At 47.6% G+C, this 18,318-nt stretch overlaps 1 protein-coding gene across 1 annotated transcript; it reads left to right on the forward strand.

Annotated features, from left to right (window-relative positions):
- Nucleotides 1–3,492: 3,492 nt before the first annotated feature.
- On the forward strand, nucleotides 3,493–9,639 carry LOC101787212 (homeobox protein Rhox13-like). The gene is made up of 3 exons (XM_004999197.2): nucleotides 3,493–3,926; nucleotides 5,996–6,041; nucleotides 9,532–9,639. Exons 1-3 carry the CDS (start codon nucleotides 3,493–3,495, stop codon nucleotides 9,637–9,639), a joined length of 588 nt encoding a protein of 195 aa, XP_004999254.1.
- Nucleotides 9,640–18,318: the final 8,679 nt, after the last annotated feature.

Here is an 18,318-nt window from a genome sequence, read left to right on the forward strand (position 1 = left end):
CACAGTGAAGTGTGTTGTGAAACTTTAAAAGCAGTGCAGAGTGTATATATGATGTTTCATTCATGCAGAATGCTGAATATTTAATCCTCCGCACGGACTACAGTATATTTCTGATTTTCTCTCCACAGACTGGAGCTTGCAAGAGAGCTGAGCCTGCCTGAATCCAGAGCGAAGGTCAGTAAATCCCAGAAAAGCCATTAGGCAGGGAAGTCGGTCTCCATCCTGCTTCAGGACATGGCTTTTCCTGGTGTTGTGAATCTGGTGTCTTTGTTTTCCTTTCTTACCATGACAAGCAAGCTTTGTTTCCTAAGAGCATTCACAGGTACAAAACCAAATAGTAAACATAGACATATAGTTTTTTTTTTCAGTACCACAGGGAATAAGGTTTCATAAAGGAAGACAAAAAAACAATATAACAAGCTGCTTCGCCTATTCTAGGTACAAAATTTACTTTTATATATGTGTATATAATACAGAGAGCTATAATTACATAAATCCATAATTCAGAGACTAGCACACTTTATATATATTCACTAAGATAAGTTCACCAGTTTGTAAAGCTGTATCCTCCTAAGGTATATTTCTGTGCACACTCATCTTTGGAGTTAGTGTGACTTTGAATGTATTCAAAAGTGTACATCAAGATGCAAGGTTCGAAAGGGTTTACTTCTCAGTGTGTCCAATCTCTGCAGCATGAAGTTCCCAAGAACCTGGCACATGGTCTCCGCTTTCCTGTGGACAGTGATAGAAACTGGTAGGAAGCCAGGCTCCAGAAACTGACCTGAGGTCAGCTCACCTGCGATAGTGCGCAGTGTATGCCGCTGTTAAGTTGCAGATGTCACCAGTGGACACTTTTGGTCCTCTCCACATCAGCTCTGCTGCTGTGGGCTTCTGGATAGAATGTGTTGATGTCAGTAAGCCCATGTGAGGCTGGGAGAGAAGGCCCTTTGTATCATTAGAGTTTTCATTGTGGGAGCTTCCATAACAGTTAAGTTCTTGGGAATTCTCAAAAACTGGGCATCCACGAGGGAATCTAGAGCCCAGAGTTATGTGACACAGATCTTGGTCTCCCTGCAGAGGAATGGGTAGCACAGGTTTAGAAGGGAGCAGTTGTGTGATTCATTCCACTGGTCACTGCATGGTGGGGGCCCTCTTCCTGGAGAGCTCTTCCCCTTTTGTTTCTTGGGAAGGAGGCCGGGCTGTGGGTGCCCAGGTGGAGCAACAAGAGCAGAGCTGCTGCTGTGCAAATAAAATGGCCGAGGCGTGTGAGGTTCCATGAGGGGCCTTCATTGTGACAGTGACTATTCTGTGCACTAACCCAGTCCCTCTTGTCCCCTGAGTGCAGAATTGGTTCAAGAATCGGAGGGCCAAGCATAGGAAACTTCAGAGTGAAGCCATGCTCAGCGATGCTCCACCTGCTGTCCAGCACCAAGGGGACGTCCAGGACCAGCACCAGGGCTTGCCTGCTCCCCTTCTGTGAGGCCACAGTGCACATGATTTTGTTCTTGGCACTGAGTCTGGGCCGTGTGTTGGTGCCTGAGCCAATTTGAGGTTTTGTTCTCAGCACTTATGTTGTAAATAAAGTATTGAAATTTCAGTAGGTTTCTTTTTCTGGCAACTCTGGGGATAGCAGAATATAAATGTCAGTTGACCTGGGAATGTCATTTCAAATTGATGATGAAGTCGCTTGTCATGAAAGCACTCACTTGTGTCACCATCAAGAGGCCTAGGATAGCAGTATTCTAAGTGCCATAAGTATTTAATGACTTGTATTTTTTGTCTTTTTGAGACAGGGTCTCACTGTGCAGTTCCGGCTGGTCTCGAACTCGCAAAGATCCTCCTGCCTCAGCCTCATGAGTGCTGGGATTACAGGCGTGAGCCACCACGCCTGGCTATGACTCGTATTTTACATTTAATTCCCTGTCGCTGAATCCTGACCATAGCTTCCTCAGCAGTGTGCTGTCATTTAGGGCCCTCCATGTGTGCAAACAGGCCGGGGCAGGTCCCTGGTGAGAAGACACCATGTACAGGCAGGGCTGGGTCTCACCCAGGCTGGAGTTCAATGGCAACCCCGAACTCTGAGAGCAGCTCCCCAAGGGCATGTCTGGGGTTACTGGGAAGGAGGCAGATGCATGGCCATGTCCTGTATACACTCCCAGCCCTACTTGGTGTCCTCTATGTTGGGGATCACTTGGGGTACCAGGGATGGCTGTGGAGCACAGGTCCTGATGCTTGTGGAGAACCACAGAACTCAATCCTTCAGAAGCCAGAGAGGCCACTGCACTTTTGTTTCCCATCCCTGGGCCAGGGGCCCAATCCTCCCAGCTTCCCCAGCTGAGAAGCTGAGTTTCTGTCCTTCCCTTGCCCTGGCTCAGTTGTAACACTCCTGTGAGGTCAGCAGGGGGCACTAAACAATCCCTGAGCAGAGAGGGACGTACCACTCACCTCTGTGTTCACTCTCCTTTCCATTCTTCTTTCACTCAGAACTCAGGAGTGGCAGCTGTTCAACTCACATGACCTTGGAAGGCATTTAGATTTTTTTCTGAAGCCCTTGACATTTAGGGATGGTTTCCTTTACAGAACTGATCATTTTATTTCTAAAGTAGGATGAAGAGAAATTCATTAGTGAACTTCATAAATTCATTAGTTCGTAGTATCCACAGGGATGATATAGTTCTATGCAGATACTTAGAGTAAGATACTGAGAAGTTTTCAGGATGCTAAGATACTCACAGGCAGCATGGAGTGAGTGGTGGGTGCAGTCTCCCAGCATTCCCAGAAGAGATGTGCTGTCAGTGTGAGTTCTCAGCCCCTCCCCTTCACTTCCTAATCAGCTTACAGGGCCACCCAGTTCCTTCCTCACATGCCTCTGGGAGGCATCCAGTGCATTGAGCTAGCTCAGCGGCTAGCTGCATGCTTCTTGTGCACACGTCCAATAACAGTACTTGTTTTTCCATCTCTGGCCCCTTTGCTGGCCCCACCCCTTCTGTTTTTGCTACACTGTGATCCGAAGCATTGAGGCGAGGTGGTAACCAGACAGCCTTTAGCAGACATCACGAGAGCTCGTGCAGACTGAACCCTCCAGGTGGGGTGCAACATTCCTGTAACCAATTGCAACCTCAGGGTCAGCCAGTCCCTTCCTCATATGCCTCTGGGATGCATCCAGTGCAATGAGCTAGCTCAACAGCTAGCTGCATGCTTCTTGTGCACATGTCCAATAACAGTACTTTTGTTCCATCTCTGGGCCCCATTGCTGGCCACACCCTTCAGATTTTGCTACACTATGATGCGAAGCATTGAGGCGGGGTGGTAACTAGACAGCCTTGGGCAGACATCACGAGAGCTCGTGCAGACTGAACCCTCCAGGTGGGGGGGCAACATTCCTGTAACCAATTGCAACCTCAGGCTCCACCCCTTTGCCGTGACGCTGTTGCCAAGAGACTCCGCCTTTAAACGCGGTTGCGGAGTAGGAGGCCTCGTGACTCTCTGGGAATGGCGGCCATGGAAGAGGAGTACCAAGACGGTGTTACCCGCTCCCTCAGCCCAGAGTACTTGAAAATGGAAGTCGAAGTGGATCCTGCACCAGAGGTTCCCGCAGCAGCCGAGGGGGCTGCCTGCAGTGCAGGAGCTGCCGACTTTGCAGCGGATGACCCCCTCAAGGGCCAGCTGGATGACGACGATGAAGATGGCCACATTCTGACCCAAAAGGTCCACATGAGCCAGGGAAGTGACACCAAACACGACACGGATCAGGGTGAAGCTGAGCCCGAGCAACTGCAGCTGGCTGCGCAGCGTCCTGCGGATGCTGGGGCTCGAAAGAGGGGCCGACCAAGGCGGCGACGAAGGCAGTTTAGCTTCACAGACGGGCAGGTGCAGGAGCTGGAAACTGTTTTCCAAGACACGCAGTACCCAGATGGCCTCAGGAGGTGAGCTTCTGTCTTGGGGGTGCACCCAGGCTTTAGGGGGAATGGGCTCTGTTCCAGCTGACTTTCTCTGTCTCTCCTGCTGCCCTCTTTCTGCTCTTGAGCTGAGAGCACCTGGGCTCTTCTCCTGCCTGTGTTTGAGCTTTAGTGGGATGTCGCCTTGTGAACCAAGTTCAGACCCTTCTTATAGTATTGTTGTGATTCCAGGTTGGAAACTGGTTGGTGGAGACTCCACTTTGTTTTGTTTGCATTTTGTGGTATGAGAAGCACACACTAGGACTTTGCTGTGAGAACCACTGTGAAGCATAGACATCAGCAGTGCTGGGTATTTTCATGTCATGGTTTAGTTGTCAGCAGGGTCAGCTATGCTCACATTGCTGTGAAATAGATCTGCAGAACATTGGTCACCTTACAAAAGCAAACTATCCCCCTGAAACGCCTCCCATTGCCCCCACCCCCTCAGTTCCTAACAATCATGATTGTAGATTTTTGGACTGTAAGTTTGAGTTCTCAGAAACTGGATCTAAGTGCAACCACAGCCTGTTAGTGCTTTTGTGCCTGCTTGTTTCAGTTCATGTAACCCCACTGTGTAGTCTCGTTTCAGCATGTGATGGCCATTCCTTTTAAATGGCAAGAAATATTCCCCTGCATATAAACCACCTTGTTGCTCATTTCTTTGGATTGAAGTTGATTTTGTGAATAGTTGATTTTGTGAACTTGTCTGACAAAGAACTGTGAACATCCAGATTTCAGTGTTTTGGAGACATGCTCAGAATTGGAATCATTGAATCATAGAATTGTGTAGTTCTGCATTTAGATCTCATCACACCATTTTCCAGAGATGCTGTGGGAGCTGATATATCTTTTCACAATGGCTGAGGGTTCCAGTTTCTCCCTGAACTCAGCACACTTAGGTTTTCCCAGCCTTTGTTAGTGGTTCACATGATGGGGTGTGGACATCCCTGTGGTTGGGATACACATTATGGGCTAGTCATTTGGAGAGTGATTTCTCCTGCTTCCTTGTCCTTCCTCTAGCCTATTGTGGAGAAATGGCTCACTGAGCCCTTGCTAATGCCCAATCCTGGTTAGTGTGTTTTAGTTATTGACTTTGGGGGATGTTTCTACATCTCTGTATGAAGTGTGTTTTGCAAATATTTTCTCCCTCTTGTGGATTTCTTTTCAATGTCTTGATCTGCTAACTCACAGAAATGGTTATCGTCCACACAGTCAATTTTTTTGTAACTTCCTCCTTGTCCTCTTCCACCTCCTCCTCCTCCTGCTTCTTCTTCTTTTTGTCACTTTTAAGACAGGGTCTTGCCATGTAGTTCACGGTGATCTTGGCCTCACTTTGTAACCCAGGCTGATCTTGAACTTGCAAATATCCTCATGCCTCAGCATCCCAAGTGCTGGAGTTACAGGCATGCACCACCAGGCTTGGCTTTGCGTTTCTTGACTGCATGGCTTCTATTGTAAATCAAATTTCTTCACCGACTGAGTTGGTAGAATAGATACTTTTGTGCTATAGGCTTGCTCCTCACAAGGAGAGAGGAACTAGGATGTGGGAGGGAGAAAGGCAGGAAGAGGAAGAAAACAATACAAGACAGTTCTACGAGGAGTTTGTATTAGTTCACAGAATGAAAGTGTTGTGCCAGTGTCATTTGGAGAATTATTTTTGCCAATGTGTTTTACTCTGTGAAACTAATTTGAAGATAATAATACCCAATTTTTTAACTATTGTTAGTCTATAAGTTTTTTGAACTTTTGTTATAATTTTCCATAACATAAAAATATCTACTCTTTTTTATCATAGATTTTTGCTTTCAGTTTTATTTTCTCAATATAATGCATTAAAATATCCCTAACTTGGTAGCGTTAAGTATTATGACTGGAGAAAGCATTGCTGATGAAAGGCTTTTCCTCGGGGAAAGAGAAAAATGTTCTTGGGGCCCTGGGAGGGTGATTACAGTGTGCAGCCCACCACACAGTGCCTGTGTGATATTCCAGTCATGCAGAACACTGCCTGCCTCATCCAGATCACTGAACGTGGAACATTTGTGGTTTTGTCTCCACAGAATGGAGCTTGCAAGCATCCTGCGTGTGCCTGAATCCAGAGTGAAGGTCAGTAAGTCCAAAAACAGCCCATTGGCAGGGCAGCCAGTCTCCATCGTGTTTCAGGACATGGCTTTTCCTGGCTGCTGTGAAGCTGGTGTCATTTCTTGTTGTATCTTACTGTGCAAGCAAGATTTTGACTTAGGAGGACCTCCTAGAGAGAAAATCAAATGAGTAGACGTGGGCTTGTAGTTCCAGAATTCCCATTACCAGAGGGAACATGCTTTTGTAAAGCAAAAACAAAATACCAACATGCCTCTCTTATCCTGTGTGAAGAGTGAATATATCTGGGCACAGAAAACAGAGTGGTGTAATCAGGCATATCCTTAATACACGGACAAATGTGAAGATACTCCTTATTTAATGGCCTACCTGTTTAATGACTGGATTTAGGCCTGGGGCACCGCACTTGGTGTTATGTCCTGTCAGGTTCTGGTATAGTTTCCTACATTTTCCTTACAGTGTTTCAGTGTTTTCCTCTTGTGAAGTACACCTTTTATATAGTAGACAGTAATATTTGCTGATCGTCCTGTGCGGCATTGTGTTTAGATGTTCTGTTATCCCTTACTGCATGTAAAATTATGAACAGAAAAACAAAGGCCTCAGGTCGCATATTCCTTTGCTCTGAATATTGCAGTGTACATACAATATCAAATTTCCCACTTACAAGTTATTCATTTCACAACCTAATCAAATGCATATATCTTACATGGTAAATGAGGAATGTCTGTATGCCTGAATTCACTAAGCAATATTGTCCTCACTCAGGACTAGTGTGCTTTAATGTGCATTTCTGCATGCAGTCGTGTTGGGGCTCAGTATGACCTTGAAAGTATCCAAATAGGCCCAGAGGGAGGCAAGGTTAACGGAGGGTTCCGTTGTAGTCAACTATTTGAAACTGAATCCTAACAACATAGGTAAGCATGAGTGTGGTAAGAACCATTTGATGGTTTCGTCTTTATGCCCTTTGATTTTCTTTTTGGTGCTGGACGTAGAATCCAGGACGTCACATGTCAGTGCCTAGGGCTCTACCACTGAGCTCTTTCTCTAAAGCTAGCATTGATTAATGCTGGGAAGAGAGACTGAACGCACACAGAAAATGATCTCTAGGCAAGTATCAGAAGTCTAGTTGAGCTGAAGGTGTTAAAGGAAGGTAGTGTGAAAGCTTAGTTGCCTGGTTTCCTTTTCTTTGTAAGTTCTGATAAGGTAAAAGAGAGGAGAAAGTCACAATTTACCCTTCTCTGCCTACAGCGCAATTTCCATGTGAAAACCTTCGTCAAATAGAGGATGACTGAGTAGTGGCTAGGACTGTAGGTTTAGAAATCATGTCAAGAATGCCATAAGGAAAAACAGTGCTATGGTACAAAGTTTGGATAACTGAAGAAAGATGACATGGATAGAGAAGAATTCAAGCAGTCAAAAGATGCCTTAAAATTCACAGTTAAATTCGAAAGTGAAACTCGTTTGAAAATAATTTTAACATGAAGTGGATTGGATTTTCTTTTATGGTGCAATGATTCAGGGAATGGGTTTTGTAGAACAATAGGTGGCAGGGTCCTCATTTCAGGGTTGATTGAAACCAGACATAATTTCAAGGAGCTCGCTCTCCTTGAGACAGTGCTGAGCAGAATAGGTGAAGGTCCTGGGGCACAGGAAACCTATGTGAGACAGAAGAGCCCAGGAGATACAGATAAACAAGAGGGTGTGTGTGAGAAAGTAAGGATGAGCTCATCAGCAGCGCTGTTGCAGTGTGGATGACAGAGATCAATCAGGAAATGGGCTGAGCATGTGTTGAGGAGGCTCCAGGAAACCAGCCCAACACAGTGGGACACTAAGTGCTGACATCCCAATGCACAGGCTGGTACACACAGGCTGTCTCAGCTGGAAGATGCAGGGAGCGGGTGGGGAGCATTTTCTCAGGCTCCCCAGCAAATCCCACAGAGGATCCCGGTGGGAGGGGCTTTCTCCCCACCCTGGCTGTGGGCCTCTCTGACTGGAGTCCTGAGGGAACAGGGGCTGCAGCAAACTACCGAAGGAGGGGAATGTGCTCAGTGTGTGACATTTCTGCCACCTGAAGTTCCCAACAACCTCACGCATGGTCCCCCTCTCCTGTGCGTGGTGATACACTGGTAGGAAGTGAGGCTCTTGAAGACCTGATGTCAGCTCACCCGTGACACTGCACTGTGCATGCTGCTGTGTAGATGCAGAAGCCACCAGGGGACACTTTACCTGCCGTGCACACCAGCCCTACTGCCCTGAGCTTCTTGAGAGGTGTATCCTTGTGGGGAAGCAGGTGTGAGGCAGGGAAAGAAGGCCGTTTGTGTCATTAACATGTGCAGTACGGCAGCTTCACAAATGTTTAAGTCTTTGTGAATTGTGCAGAACCGGGAGTTCAAGAGGGCCACAGAGCACAGTGACATATGGCACAGTTGTTGGTCTGGCTGCAGAGGACTGTGTAGCAGAGGTTTAGAGAGGAGCAGTTCTGTGGCCCCTTCTGCTCCTCGTCACTGCTGGGGACTCCTTTTCCTGGAAGCCCTTTCACTTTTGTGTCTTGGGACCGGGGCCGGGCCGTGCTTGCCCAGGTGGGGCAGTGGGACTGTGGGTGCCAGGCAGGCTGATCCAGGACTTGGAAGGGCTGATGAAATGTTGTGAGCTGACTTTGTCTTAGGGGTGTGGCAGACTGCAGAGAGAAAACAGAATGCTGGTTACGATGACAATTTTCTTCCTTCAAAAACTTGGATGCCAAGCACTTGAGAGTTTTAGTTCACTTGGAATGATGGGTTGTCAACTCGCCCTATTGGACAGGTACAAGTCAAAGCACTGTCCAGGCTCCCTGTCCCACTGACTGCCTTTAGCCGTCAAAGGGCTACATGGGATGGAGGGTCCTGACATTTCCTTGAGTGAAGCCTCTTTCAAAAAGGCCCACATATTCCATCCTGCGGTACTTTCATTCTCACTAAGGTGGGATTGTCAAACCGGGAGCTGTCTCCCTGCTTAGGACTTTACCTACAGATCTCAGGGTTACATGCTAAAGCCCCCACACGTGGTTGAGCTCCTCCTTCCGAGCAGGAGCCAGCTGGCCAGTGTCAGGTCAGCAGTCAAGTTGCTAAGTTGCTTTATCTCTTAGGAGCCCTGGAGTTCTACCCATCACTGGAGCCACTTTTCATTGGGGGCTGTGTCCCACAGCTGGAAGAAACCATTCAGGAAAAGTGAGCTGGGGAGAACAGGGCAGACGTTCTACCCTGTTCCTGAGCAGGGCATGGAGGTGGTGCTCACTAAGTATGTGAAGAAGAGGTGTGATTATGTTTCTACAGTTATTTTTATTGTCCAGAGCTTCAGATGGAGCTCAAGGCCCTGTGTAGACTGGGCCTGTGGTCCCCCTCTGATGTCCACCCTCAGTCCTCTGTGTCACTAGCATAGGAAGGTATGTGATGTGTTTGTATCTTTATGACACTGATTCCTGTGTACTAACCCTGTCAGTTGTCCCCTCTGCCCTCAGGTTTGGTTTAACAATCGGAGAGCCAAATACCGGAAAGCTGTGAGGGAAGCTCTGCTCGGGAGCTCACCCCCTGATTCTCAGGACCACGCTGTCACTGAGGAAGAGTAAGAGCTGCTCTAGGATGCTGTCCTGTTTGAAGAAGCAGATTGTGCTTGGAGTTCTTTTGTTGTTGTTCACAAATCTGTTTCTCTATTCCATAATGCTGTTCATAACACTGGTGTTTGCAATAAAGTTGTGAATTCTTAGCATTTGTGTTTTCCTGTTCTTTATGGGGTTTATTACAGCTGGATAAAATGTGCAGAGCTAAGGTCATTCCAACAGAATGATGATGAGGTCTCCTGTGATGAAATGTCTTCTTGAGTTAACCTCAAGAGGCCTTGGAAATCAGTCTTCTACTTGCTGTGGTGAGTTATGAATGACCAATATTTATTACTTATTTCTCTGTTCCTGGAAAATGCACCATTGCTTCCTCAAGAGTGTGGTGTCATTTGGGAACCTCCCCTGTGTGCAAGAGAGGCCGGCCTGGTCCCTGGTGAGAGGACACCATGTGCACGGCAGACTGGGTCTCATCCACACTAAGGAGTTCAGTGGCAACACAGGTCTGTGACAGTAGCTCTCCAAGAGAGGAGGCCTGGGTGAGTGGCAAGGTGGCAGAAGCACAGCATCTGCTTTGCACCCAAGACTGCTCAGTGTCCTCCTGTCTGGGGAGCACCTAGGGTCCCAGGGGCAGTTGTGGAGCAGAAGTCCTGCTGGTTCTTAGCAAAGTCAGGACTCAATCCTATAGAGGCCAGAGAGGCTGCTGAACCTTTCTGTCCCATCCCCAGCCCTGTGGCCAAATCATCAACCTGGCTTAGATGCTGAGAACCTCTCCTCATCTTGTCCTTGGTCTTTGTGAGCCCTGTTGCGGATCTCCACTTCCTGGTGCCTTCAAGTTGATAGCAGGTCATTTCACCAGAGCCACTGAAAGCCAGAATAAGATTGCAGCTCCATGAGCACAGGTCTGGGGAAAGCAGCCTTTGGAATCAACTGTTGGCTGCAGGAGTTCTCATCCTCTGATTTGGACTACAAGTGTAGAAACAAAATCAGCAGAGGTGTAGGCACAGAACACTGAGTACCACTGTGCTAAAGCATTAAGGTGTTCTGAGATGAACATTTGCTTTGAGTTAATCTTTAGCAGTGTGAGTGTCCTGCAAGGAGTTTTACATTAAAGGTCAAGAAGTGAAAAGCGCAGTCCTAAGGGACAGTGAGTGCAGGGCCACACACAAGGTAAAGTGGGGACTGCAGTTGCCCTCTGCGAGTGGCTGTGTGTTCTGTGAGGCCTTTCCTTTTTGTTCTCAAAGGCCTGTTGGTCCTAAGTCAATCAACAGTCTCTGAATGATTCTCTGGCTTTCAGTTTCTCAGGTACCCCTGTGGGTGACTAACTTGATCCGTGATCCAGTCTCCCAGTGAGCTAAGATTTAAGACAGGTGGGCACTCGATGGTTCTTTTGGGCTGGATGCCTTCCCCCCATGGGGTTAGAGCCTCTCCCAAGATGCCTGGTTCACTGGCCCGGCGGTGGGAGCAGTGCAGAGTACCAGGGAAGATGCAGTTTGCTTTCTCAAAGCCTCTGATGGGGGAATTGGTCTGGTGGTTTGTCCTTCACTTTGCCTTGCTCTGTGGCTCTTCCCCGTGTAATGACCTCCCTGTGCAATGGCTGCTCTGACTTCCGAGTGCCTTTTTTCCACGTTTGTACATCTTCTGCATAGAACCTCAGTGTCTCTTCTGTGAAGCACACCTTGTTTATACGGGGATGTAGTTTTTGCTGAGTGTACCGTACAGTGTGGTACCATAGTTTTATGTTCTATTATATGCTGCAGCACCACACCTAGGTTCCAGACCTCAAAGTCATCGAGTTGGATTTTCTTTTGAGCTTTTCCCTGTACTGAATATTGGAACACACATCCTGAACTCAGCTCCTCATTTGGAAACCAATTCCGTGAACATACTGGTGACTGGAACAGAACTCAGTCCTTAAATCAGGAGTGTCTGTGTGTGGGTCTTGGTTCCCGTGACTGCACCCCTCAGCTTTGGAGCCCAGGAGCTTTCTGGTGACCGGCTCTGAAGGTCCCATGAGAACCAGGCAGCCATGATGAAATTACCCCTCTTATGACCTTGATGTGTTTTGCAGGGATGTTGGTTGAGATCAAACTCAGGGCATCATACATTCTGGGCAAGCCCTCTACCATTGAACTACCCCCCCCCATTCCTAGTCTTCTCCATTGTGAATAGCAGGGTTTAAACTTTCTTTTGTGCCTTGTAACCCCGTACTTGATCTAGTATTACATAATTTGAGGGGACACCATCCAGAATCAGATGCCACTGACACCTTCTCCTTACTCCTCATCTTAAGGATAGTACTTACTTCAGGGAAGAATTACCTTTATTTCAGTGTTCACTGAAATTCTTCCCATGTTCCCTTCCATGTAGCCAGAGCAGTAGGGTTCTCCCCAGGAAAGGGAATCTTTCCCTATCCAGTAACTTTTTCTTAGCACTCTCACCCTCAATTTCCTTTGTGTAATTCACACAAGATCATTATTATTTGGCCAGTGAGATAAACGTTCATGGATCTTGCAGCGATTTCTGGGAAAGAGGTTCATCATTTCATCCTGCTTTTGCAAGCAGAAACCTTTTTCTTTTGGGAGACTCCTGGCTTACATGAAGATGACACTGTCATCATTCTGCACTCTAGGGCGTTTTGAATAACAGCCAGTATGCTGTCATTTTGTTTTCTTTTGGGGGGACTGGCTTTTGCTATGTAGTAGCTGGGCCTTTATTTCACTATGTGGACTTGGCTGACCTGTGACACACAGAGATCCTCCTGCCTCAGCATCCTGAGTGCTGCGATGGCACACTTATGCTATTTTTCCAGGCTTCTCTTGTTTTGGATAGGTGAGGGTATGTAAGTCTCAAACAGTGTGGTGGCTTGGGACGGAAAACAGAGGATCCCTTCAGAAAAATTCAATCTCTTAGTGACCGTGCCTTCCCCTGGGCCTTGGACCACCTGCCTTAGGCTGTATGCACCAGCCGTGTTCATCTCCTCAGGCCTTTCTCCCCACCCCCGTCCATCCCACACAGGGCTCAGCTGGAAGGGGCTGCAGTCTCTGACCTCTCACTCAAGCCCACAGTTGGGTCACATCATCTGTAAGAAAACAACCAACCTCCCTGGAAAGCACTCAGTGTTCCCATGTGTGTGCTTCCAGGTCTAGAGGGGTTCAGCCATTTTCACCGTGTTCCTAAAGCCCAAGTGTTTTCTCTACCAGGTCTTCTGTCCCCCATATCCTTGCAAACCCAATCTTCTGGCCATAGATAAAACACGAGCAAAAGACAACTCTGTCTTTGTTCTGCATTAACCCTTTAGGAAGCAGGCTCGTTGTCCCATCGACATTCACTTACAATTTGGAATCTTATATTTTTCTTAATCAGTGTCACACTCCTGTGTGTTTGTTTGCGTTTTTATGACAGGGTCTTGCTATGCAGTTGACGGTGGTCTCAATCTTACTTTGTAGCCTAGGCTGCTCTGGAACTTGCAGAGATCCACCGGTCTCAGCCACCTCAGTGTTCCACACTCAATCTTGTTAGAGTGTGTGTGTGTGTGTGTGTGTGTGTGTGTGTGTATTTGCCTTTTTGAGACAGGGTCTGCTATGCAGTTGAGGCTGGTCTCAATCTTACTTTGCAAGCCAGGCTGGTCCAAAACTTGCACTGATCCTCCTGACTCAGCCTCCCGAGTGTGCCACAGACATTCTTGCCCATCATTCCAGAACTATGGGCAAGGTTAGAGCTCCGGAGTAGAGCTGTGAGTTCAATGGTCTATATTTTATTTTCAGTAGTACCTCAATGACTTCTGTCTACTGAAATACAAAATTTAAAGAGGAGACTTCCTGTGTTTCCCAAACTGACATGCCAATATTTTACACTGTATGACTGAAAGAGTTCCCACTTGAAAGCATACTGCGGTCTCCCTCAAACAAGAGTTTCACAGGGTTTCACAAACAAGGGACACAAAGTAGTCATGAAGTTGCATTCAGGCCCTGGCAGCATGACTGGTCCACCTGAACCCACACCAATCATAGCTTCCAAACGAAGCCAGAGCCTCTAGGAGAAGGACAGAATGGAAATTAAGTTTTCTCATACTCCAAATCCAAGAATCTTATCTTTATATACTTTTGATTCTTCTCTTCCCCCTCTTTTCATTCTTGTCAGTGTCAAACATGCGCAACACGGTTGCTTATAACACAAGGCACAGAGCCACAAGTAATTTCAACAAGCGTCCAAAACAGAATATTTTTATATGGGAAGTGCAAGAGAAGCCCCAGGGGAAATGAAACCTTGCATCAGAACTGGCCCAGGGATGCTGCAGGGCTGTGGGGAGCTGGGAGGTGAGAGGACAAGTGGGTAGTATTTCTGGGAGGCAGCCAGGGGAGCAGGAGTGGTTTTGGACAGATGAACTTTAAAAAAATCAAAAGAGGCAGGCACCCCAGGAGGCCAGTGGTGTTGCAGGGATGAGGTAGGGGGAAGCAGAAGCAGAAGGGAGGGCAGGCCTGCAGGGAGAGCATCTCTATGTGGTGGCAGTGTGTGGAGCCTGGATGTGCACCTCCTGTGCTCTGGTGCTGCCTGCTCCTATGGTGCTGTGTCCTGTGTGTGAGTTGAGACGGGGTTCCCTAGATAGTTCAGGCTGTCACTGAGCTCACTTTGTATTCCTGATTGGCCTCACAGTTACAGGGACTCCCCTGCCTGAGCCTTCTGGGTACTGGGATTATAGGCGTGGGCCACCATGCCTGGCACCTTAGCTGGTCTTCTGCAAGGGGAAACCTGCCTGCTGCTCATCTTCTCCCGGCTGGCAGCTGCACATCGATTTCCCCTGTCTCTGCCGTGTGGCTGCCAGGATGCTTTTTGTGTGGAGATCCTGAAGGCCATTCCTTCCTCACGAAAGTGTCACGCTGGGCTCTCCACAGAAAGCACACAAAGCATGAGGGTCACAGGTGGACCATGGAAACTGCATGGCCCCATCCAAAGGGGAGAGAGGAGAGAACCAGGACAGACTGTCTGAGGAGGAGTGTGCAGAAGGGAGGCCCTCATCCTGCAGATTGGGCTTCCTGGTTAAGCACCCTTGGCCAGCCAGGGAAGGGATAGAAATGCACAGACCAGAGCAAGGAGGGGCACAGGCCTTCGTCTTGATTCCCACCCACGGTGACTGGGAGTTCCTGGAGTTGAAGGACTCCTTGGGAAGAAATTCAGCCAAGACAGCGGTGCTCAGACAGCCACAGAGGACAGTTGCTCCAGCACAGAGCCTGGGTGTCAGCACTGCCAGGTCTCCAGCAACCAATGGCAAGTGGAGGTTTTTAAGGGTGACCTAGAAGGGCTTTTGCAGGGGCCCAAGCTCAGAGATGGGACTGTCCAGCATGTGTTCCTTGTGGTCTGAGATGCTGCACCTTTGTGCTCAAGACCTCCTGAAGGATGAGTAAAGATGTGACCACCTCGACCTGCTAAAGCCTCTGTGTAGAGCAGAACACACAATCCAAGACCATGGCATCAAGTATAAAATGTACTTTAGTTACTCTGCAGGTAACAGTGGGATTGTTGAACCTAAGCTTTGAAATTAGCAAATCTCAGAGGCAATTATTAAGGTACAAGCAGAGGAATAAAGGTAATTTTTAAAATGATTTTGTACAGGGCACTTAACCCAGAACCTTGCTCCTGCTAGGCAGGTGCTTCTGCTGAGGAGGGATATCCCTGGCATTAGTTGTTGCTTTTTTTCTGTCATTGTTGTTTTGTGTTGAGACAGGCTCTCTCTACCTAGTTGAAAGTGAACCGGAGCTCATTAGAAGCCCAGCTCTCCTCAGACTCATGGTGGTTCTCCTGCCTGAGCCTGTCTGGTTGGGATTAGAGTCATAGGCCTCCAGGCCTGGATGATGAACTTTAAATGGTTTCTTGAACCATTTTTTGCATCAATTCTGGATTTTATTATATACACTAAGTTAAGTTAACTTCTTTGTAGAGCTGTGTCCTGTAGCCTGCACTTCTGTGTGAACTCATGTTGTGGTTTCAAGGAGTTTTTAAATTTTTCTAAATTCTGCATGAAGATGTGAGATTATAAAGCAGTTATTTCTCAGTGTGTGCAATCTCTGCAGCATGAAGTTCCCAAGATCTGGCACGTGGTCTCCCCTCTCCTATGCCAGGTGCTGGGACTGGTAGGAAGTGAGCCTCCAGAAACAGACCTGATGTCAGCTCACCTGCTGCAGTAAGCTATGTATGTTTCTGTTTAGATACAGATGTCTCCATCGACCATTGTTAGTCCTCTGCACATCAGCCCTCTTGCTGTTGGCTTCTGGGTACAGTGTGTTGATGTCAGTAAGCCCATGTGAGGCTGAGAGGGAAGGCCCTTTGTCTCATTACAGTTGCAGTGTGGGAGCTTCACAAATGCTTATGGCCTCTGAAATTGTCCAGAACTGGGCCTCTGGGAGGAATTTCGGAGTACAGAGACATGTGGCACAGACCTTGGTCTCCCTGCAGGGGAATGGGTAGCAGAGGTTTAGAGGGGAGCAGTTGTGTGACTCCTTGCACTGGTCACTGCATGGTGGGGGCCCTCTTCCTGGAGAGCACTTCCCCTTTTGTGTCTTGGGAAGGAGGCCGGGCTGTGGGTGCCCGGGTGGAGCAAGAGCAGAGCTGCTGCTGTGCAAATAAAATGGCAGAGGCGTGTGAGGTTCCATGAGGGGCCTTCATTGTGACAGCGACTCTTCTGTGCACTAACCCAGGGCCTCTTGTCCCCTGAATGCAGAATTGGTTCAAGAATCGGAGGGCCAAGCATAGGAAACTTCAGCTGGAAGCAGTGCTCAGGGAAGCCCAGCCTGCTGTCCAGCACCAGGGGAACATCCAGGACCCGCAGCAGTGCTCACCTGTTCCCCTTCTCTGAGGCCACAGTGAACATGGATTTTGTTCTTGGCACTAAGTCTGGGCCGTGTGTTGCTGCCTATGTCAAGTTGAGGTTTAGTAATCAGCACTTATATTACCAATAAACAATGCTTTTTCAGTAGGTTTCTTTTTCTGGCAACTCTAGGGAGAGTGGAATAGAATATAAACCTCAGTTGACCTGGGAATGTCACTTCATCAGAGTGATGATGAGGTCTCTTATCATGAAGACACTCCCTTGAGTCACCATCAAGAGGCCTTGTAAATCAGCATTTTAAGTGCCATAGTGTCTTACTTACATTTTACTTGTTGTTGAGACAAAATACCTGAAGCCCATTCTTGAGAAAGGAAGGTGTGTTTATTTCTTACAGTTTTTGGAGATTTTAGTCCATACTCATTTGGCTCCAAGGCAGGCTGGCATGGCAGGGACACAGTTCATAGCAGCTGCAAACAGTAAGGTGAAAATCCGCAAAAGAGCAAGACACACCTTCTCCCTGCCATTACATTACATCCTGGCTCCACCCCCAGATGGGTGTAAAACTGACACCATCAATCCAAGCACTAGACAATGAACCATCATAAATGCACAATGCAAACTCATGAGGCCTGGGGGCCACTGACATAAATCATGACACATGGAAAGTCTTTAATGATCTGTATTATACTTAATTCTTTGTCCCCTTTGGCCCTATGACTTTCTCATCAGGGTGCTGTCATTTGAGGATCCCCACTGGGTGCAAGGGAGCCCAGGAAGGACCCTGGTTAGAAGAAACTGTGCACCACAGGCTGGGCCTCACCCAGGCTGAGCATTCTGTGGTAACCCTGGATCTGAGAGCAGCACCCCAAATGCATCTCCTGGGTCAGTCAGTGGGAAGGAGGCAGAGGCACAGCCATGTCCTGTGCTCCTAGTCCTGATTGGTGTCCTCCTAGCTGAGGAGCACATGGGGTGCCGGGGGCACCTGTGGAGCAGAGGTCCTGCTGCTTCTAGAGAACCACAGGACTCAATCCCACAAAAGACAGAGAGGCCATTGTGTCGGTCTGTCCTATTGACAAGCAAAGGGCTCAATCCTCACAGCTTCCCCAGCTGAGAAGCTGAGTCTGTCCTTCCCTTGCCCTGGCTCACTTACAATACTCATGTGAAGTCAGCAGGGGGCTCTAAACAATACCTGAGCAGAGAGGGACAGCCCACTCACCTCTGTGTTCACTCTCCTTTTCATTCTTCCTTCCCTCAGAGCTCAGAAGTGGCAGCTGTTCAAGTCCTGTGAACTTGGAAAGCATGTAGATTTTTGTCTGCAGTCCTTGATGATTAGGGATGATTCAGTTTGCAAAACTAATTCTTTATTTCTAAAGCCGGATCAAGAGAATTTTCTTCACAGACTTCATAAATTCATTAGTTCACACTATCCACAGGGATGATACTGCTGTATCTACTTATTTATGTATTTATTTTGTGTGTCTGAGGCTTGATTTCCCTGCGTAGTTCAAGCTGGCCTTGAACTTTCTTTGTAGCCCAAACAGCCTCAATGTCACAGTGACTTACCTGCCTCAGTCTCCCCTACACTGGGTATACAGCATGCTCCATGTCATATCCAGGCCAGCTTTGACTACATAGTGAGTTCAAGGCCTGCCTAAACTACCTAGTGAGGCCCTATCTCAAGAAAAAACAAAACAACCAAACAAAACAAAAAACACAGAGTGAAAAATTATACAAGAAAATACCAGCATTGAAAGTAGGGCATTTGTATAGTTAAATAGAAAACTTTTGCAGGAAAATATTGTATAGCTTCACACTAATCCAATTGAAAATTTAGATAAAAGTCAGAAATCCTCTAGAAAGTAGCA

This window comes from Cavia porcellus, unplaced genomic scaffold (assembly GCF_034190915.1).
Source record: "Cavia porcellus strain 051 isolate PalLab524CR breed Dunkin Hartley unplaced genomic scaffold, mCavPor4.1 scaffold_3, whole genome shotgun sequence".
Taxonomy (NCBI): domain Eukaryota; kingdom Metazoa; phylum Chordata; class Mammalia; order Rodentia; family Caviidae; genus Cavia; species Cavia porcellus.

Bases quoted from the DNA above. Each gene is read 5' to 3' on its own strand.
- LOC101787212 (XM_004999197.2), top strand. From the start codon at position 3,493: ATGGCGGCCATGGAAGAGGAGTACCAAGACGGTGTTACCCGCTCCCTC. The intron at 3,927-5,995 runs GTGAGCTTCTGT...TTGTCTCCACAG, and splicing joins TACCCAGATGGCCTCAGGAG to AATGGAGCTTGCAAGCATCC. The intron at 6,042-9,531 runs GTCAGTAAGTCC...CTCTGCCCTCAG, and splicing joins TGCCTGAATCCAGAGTGAAG to GTTTGGTTTAACAATCGGAG.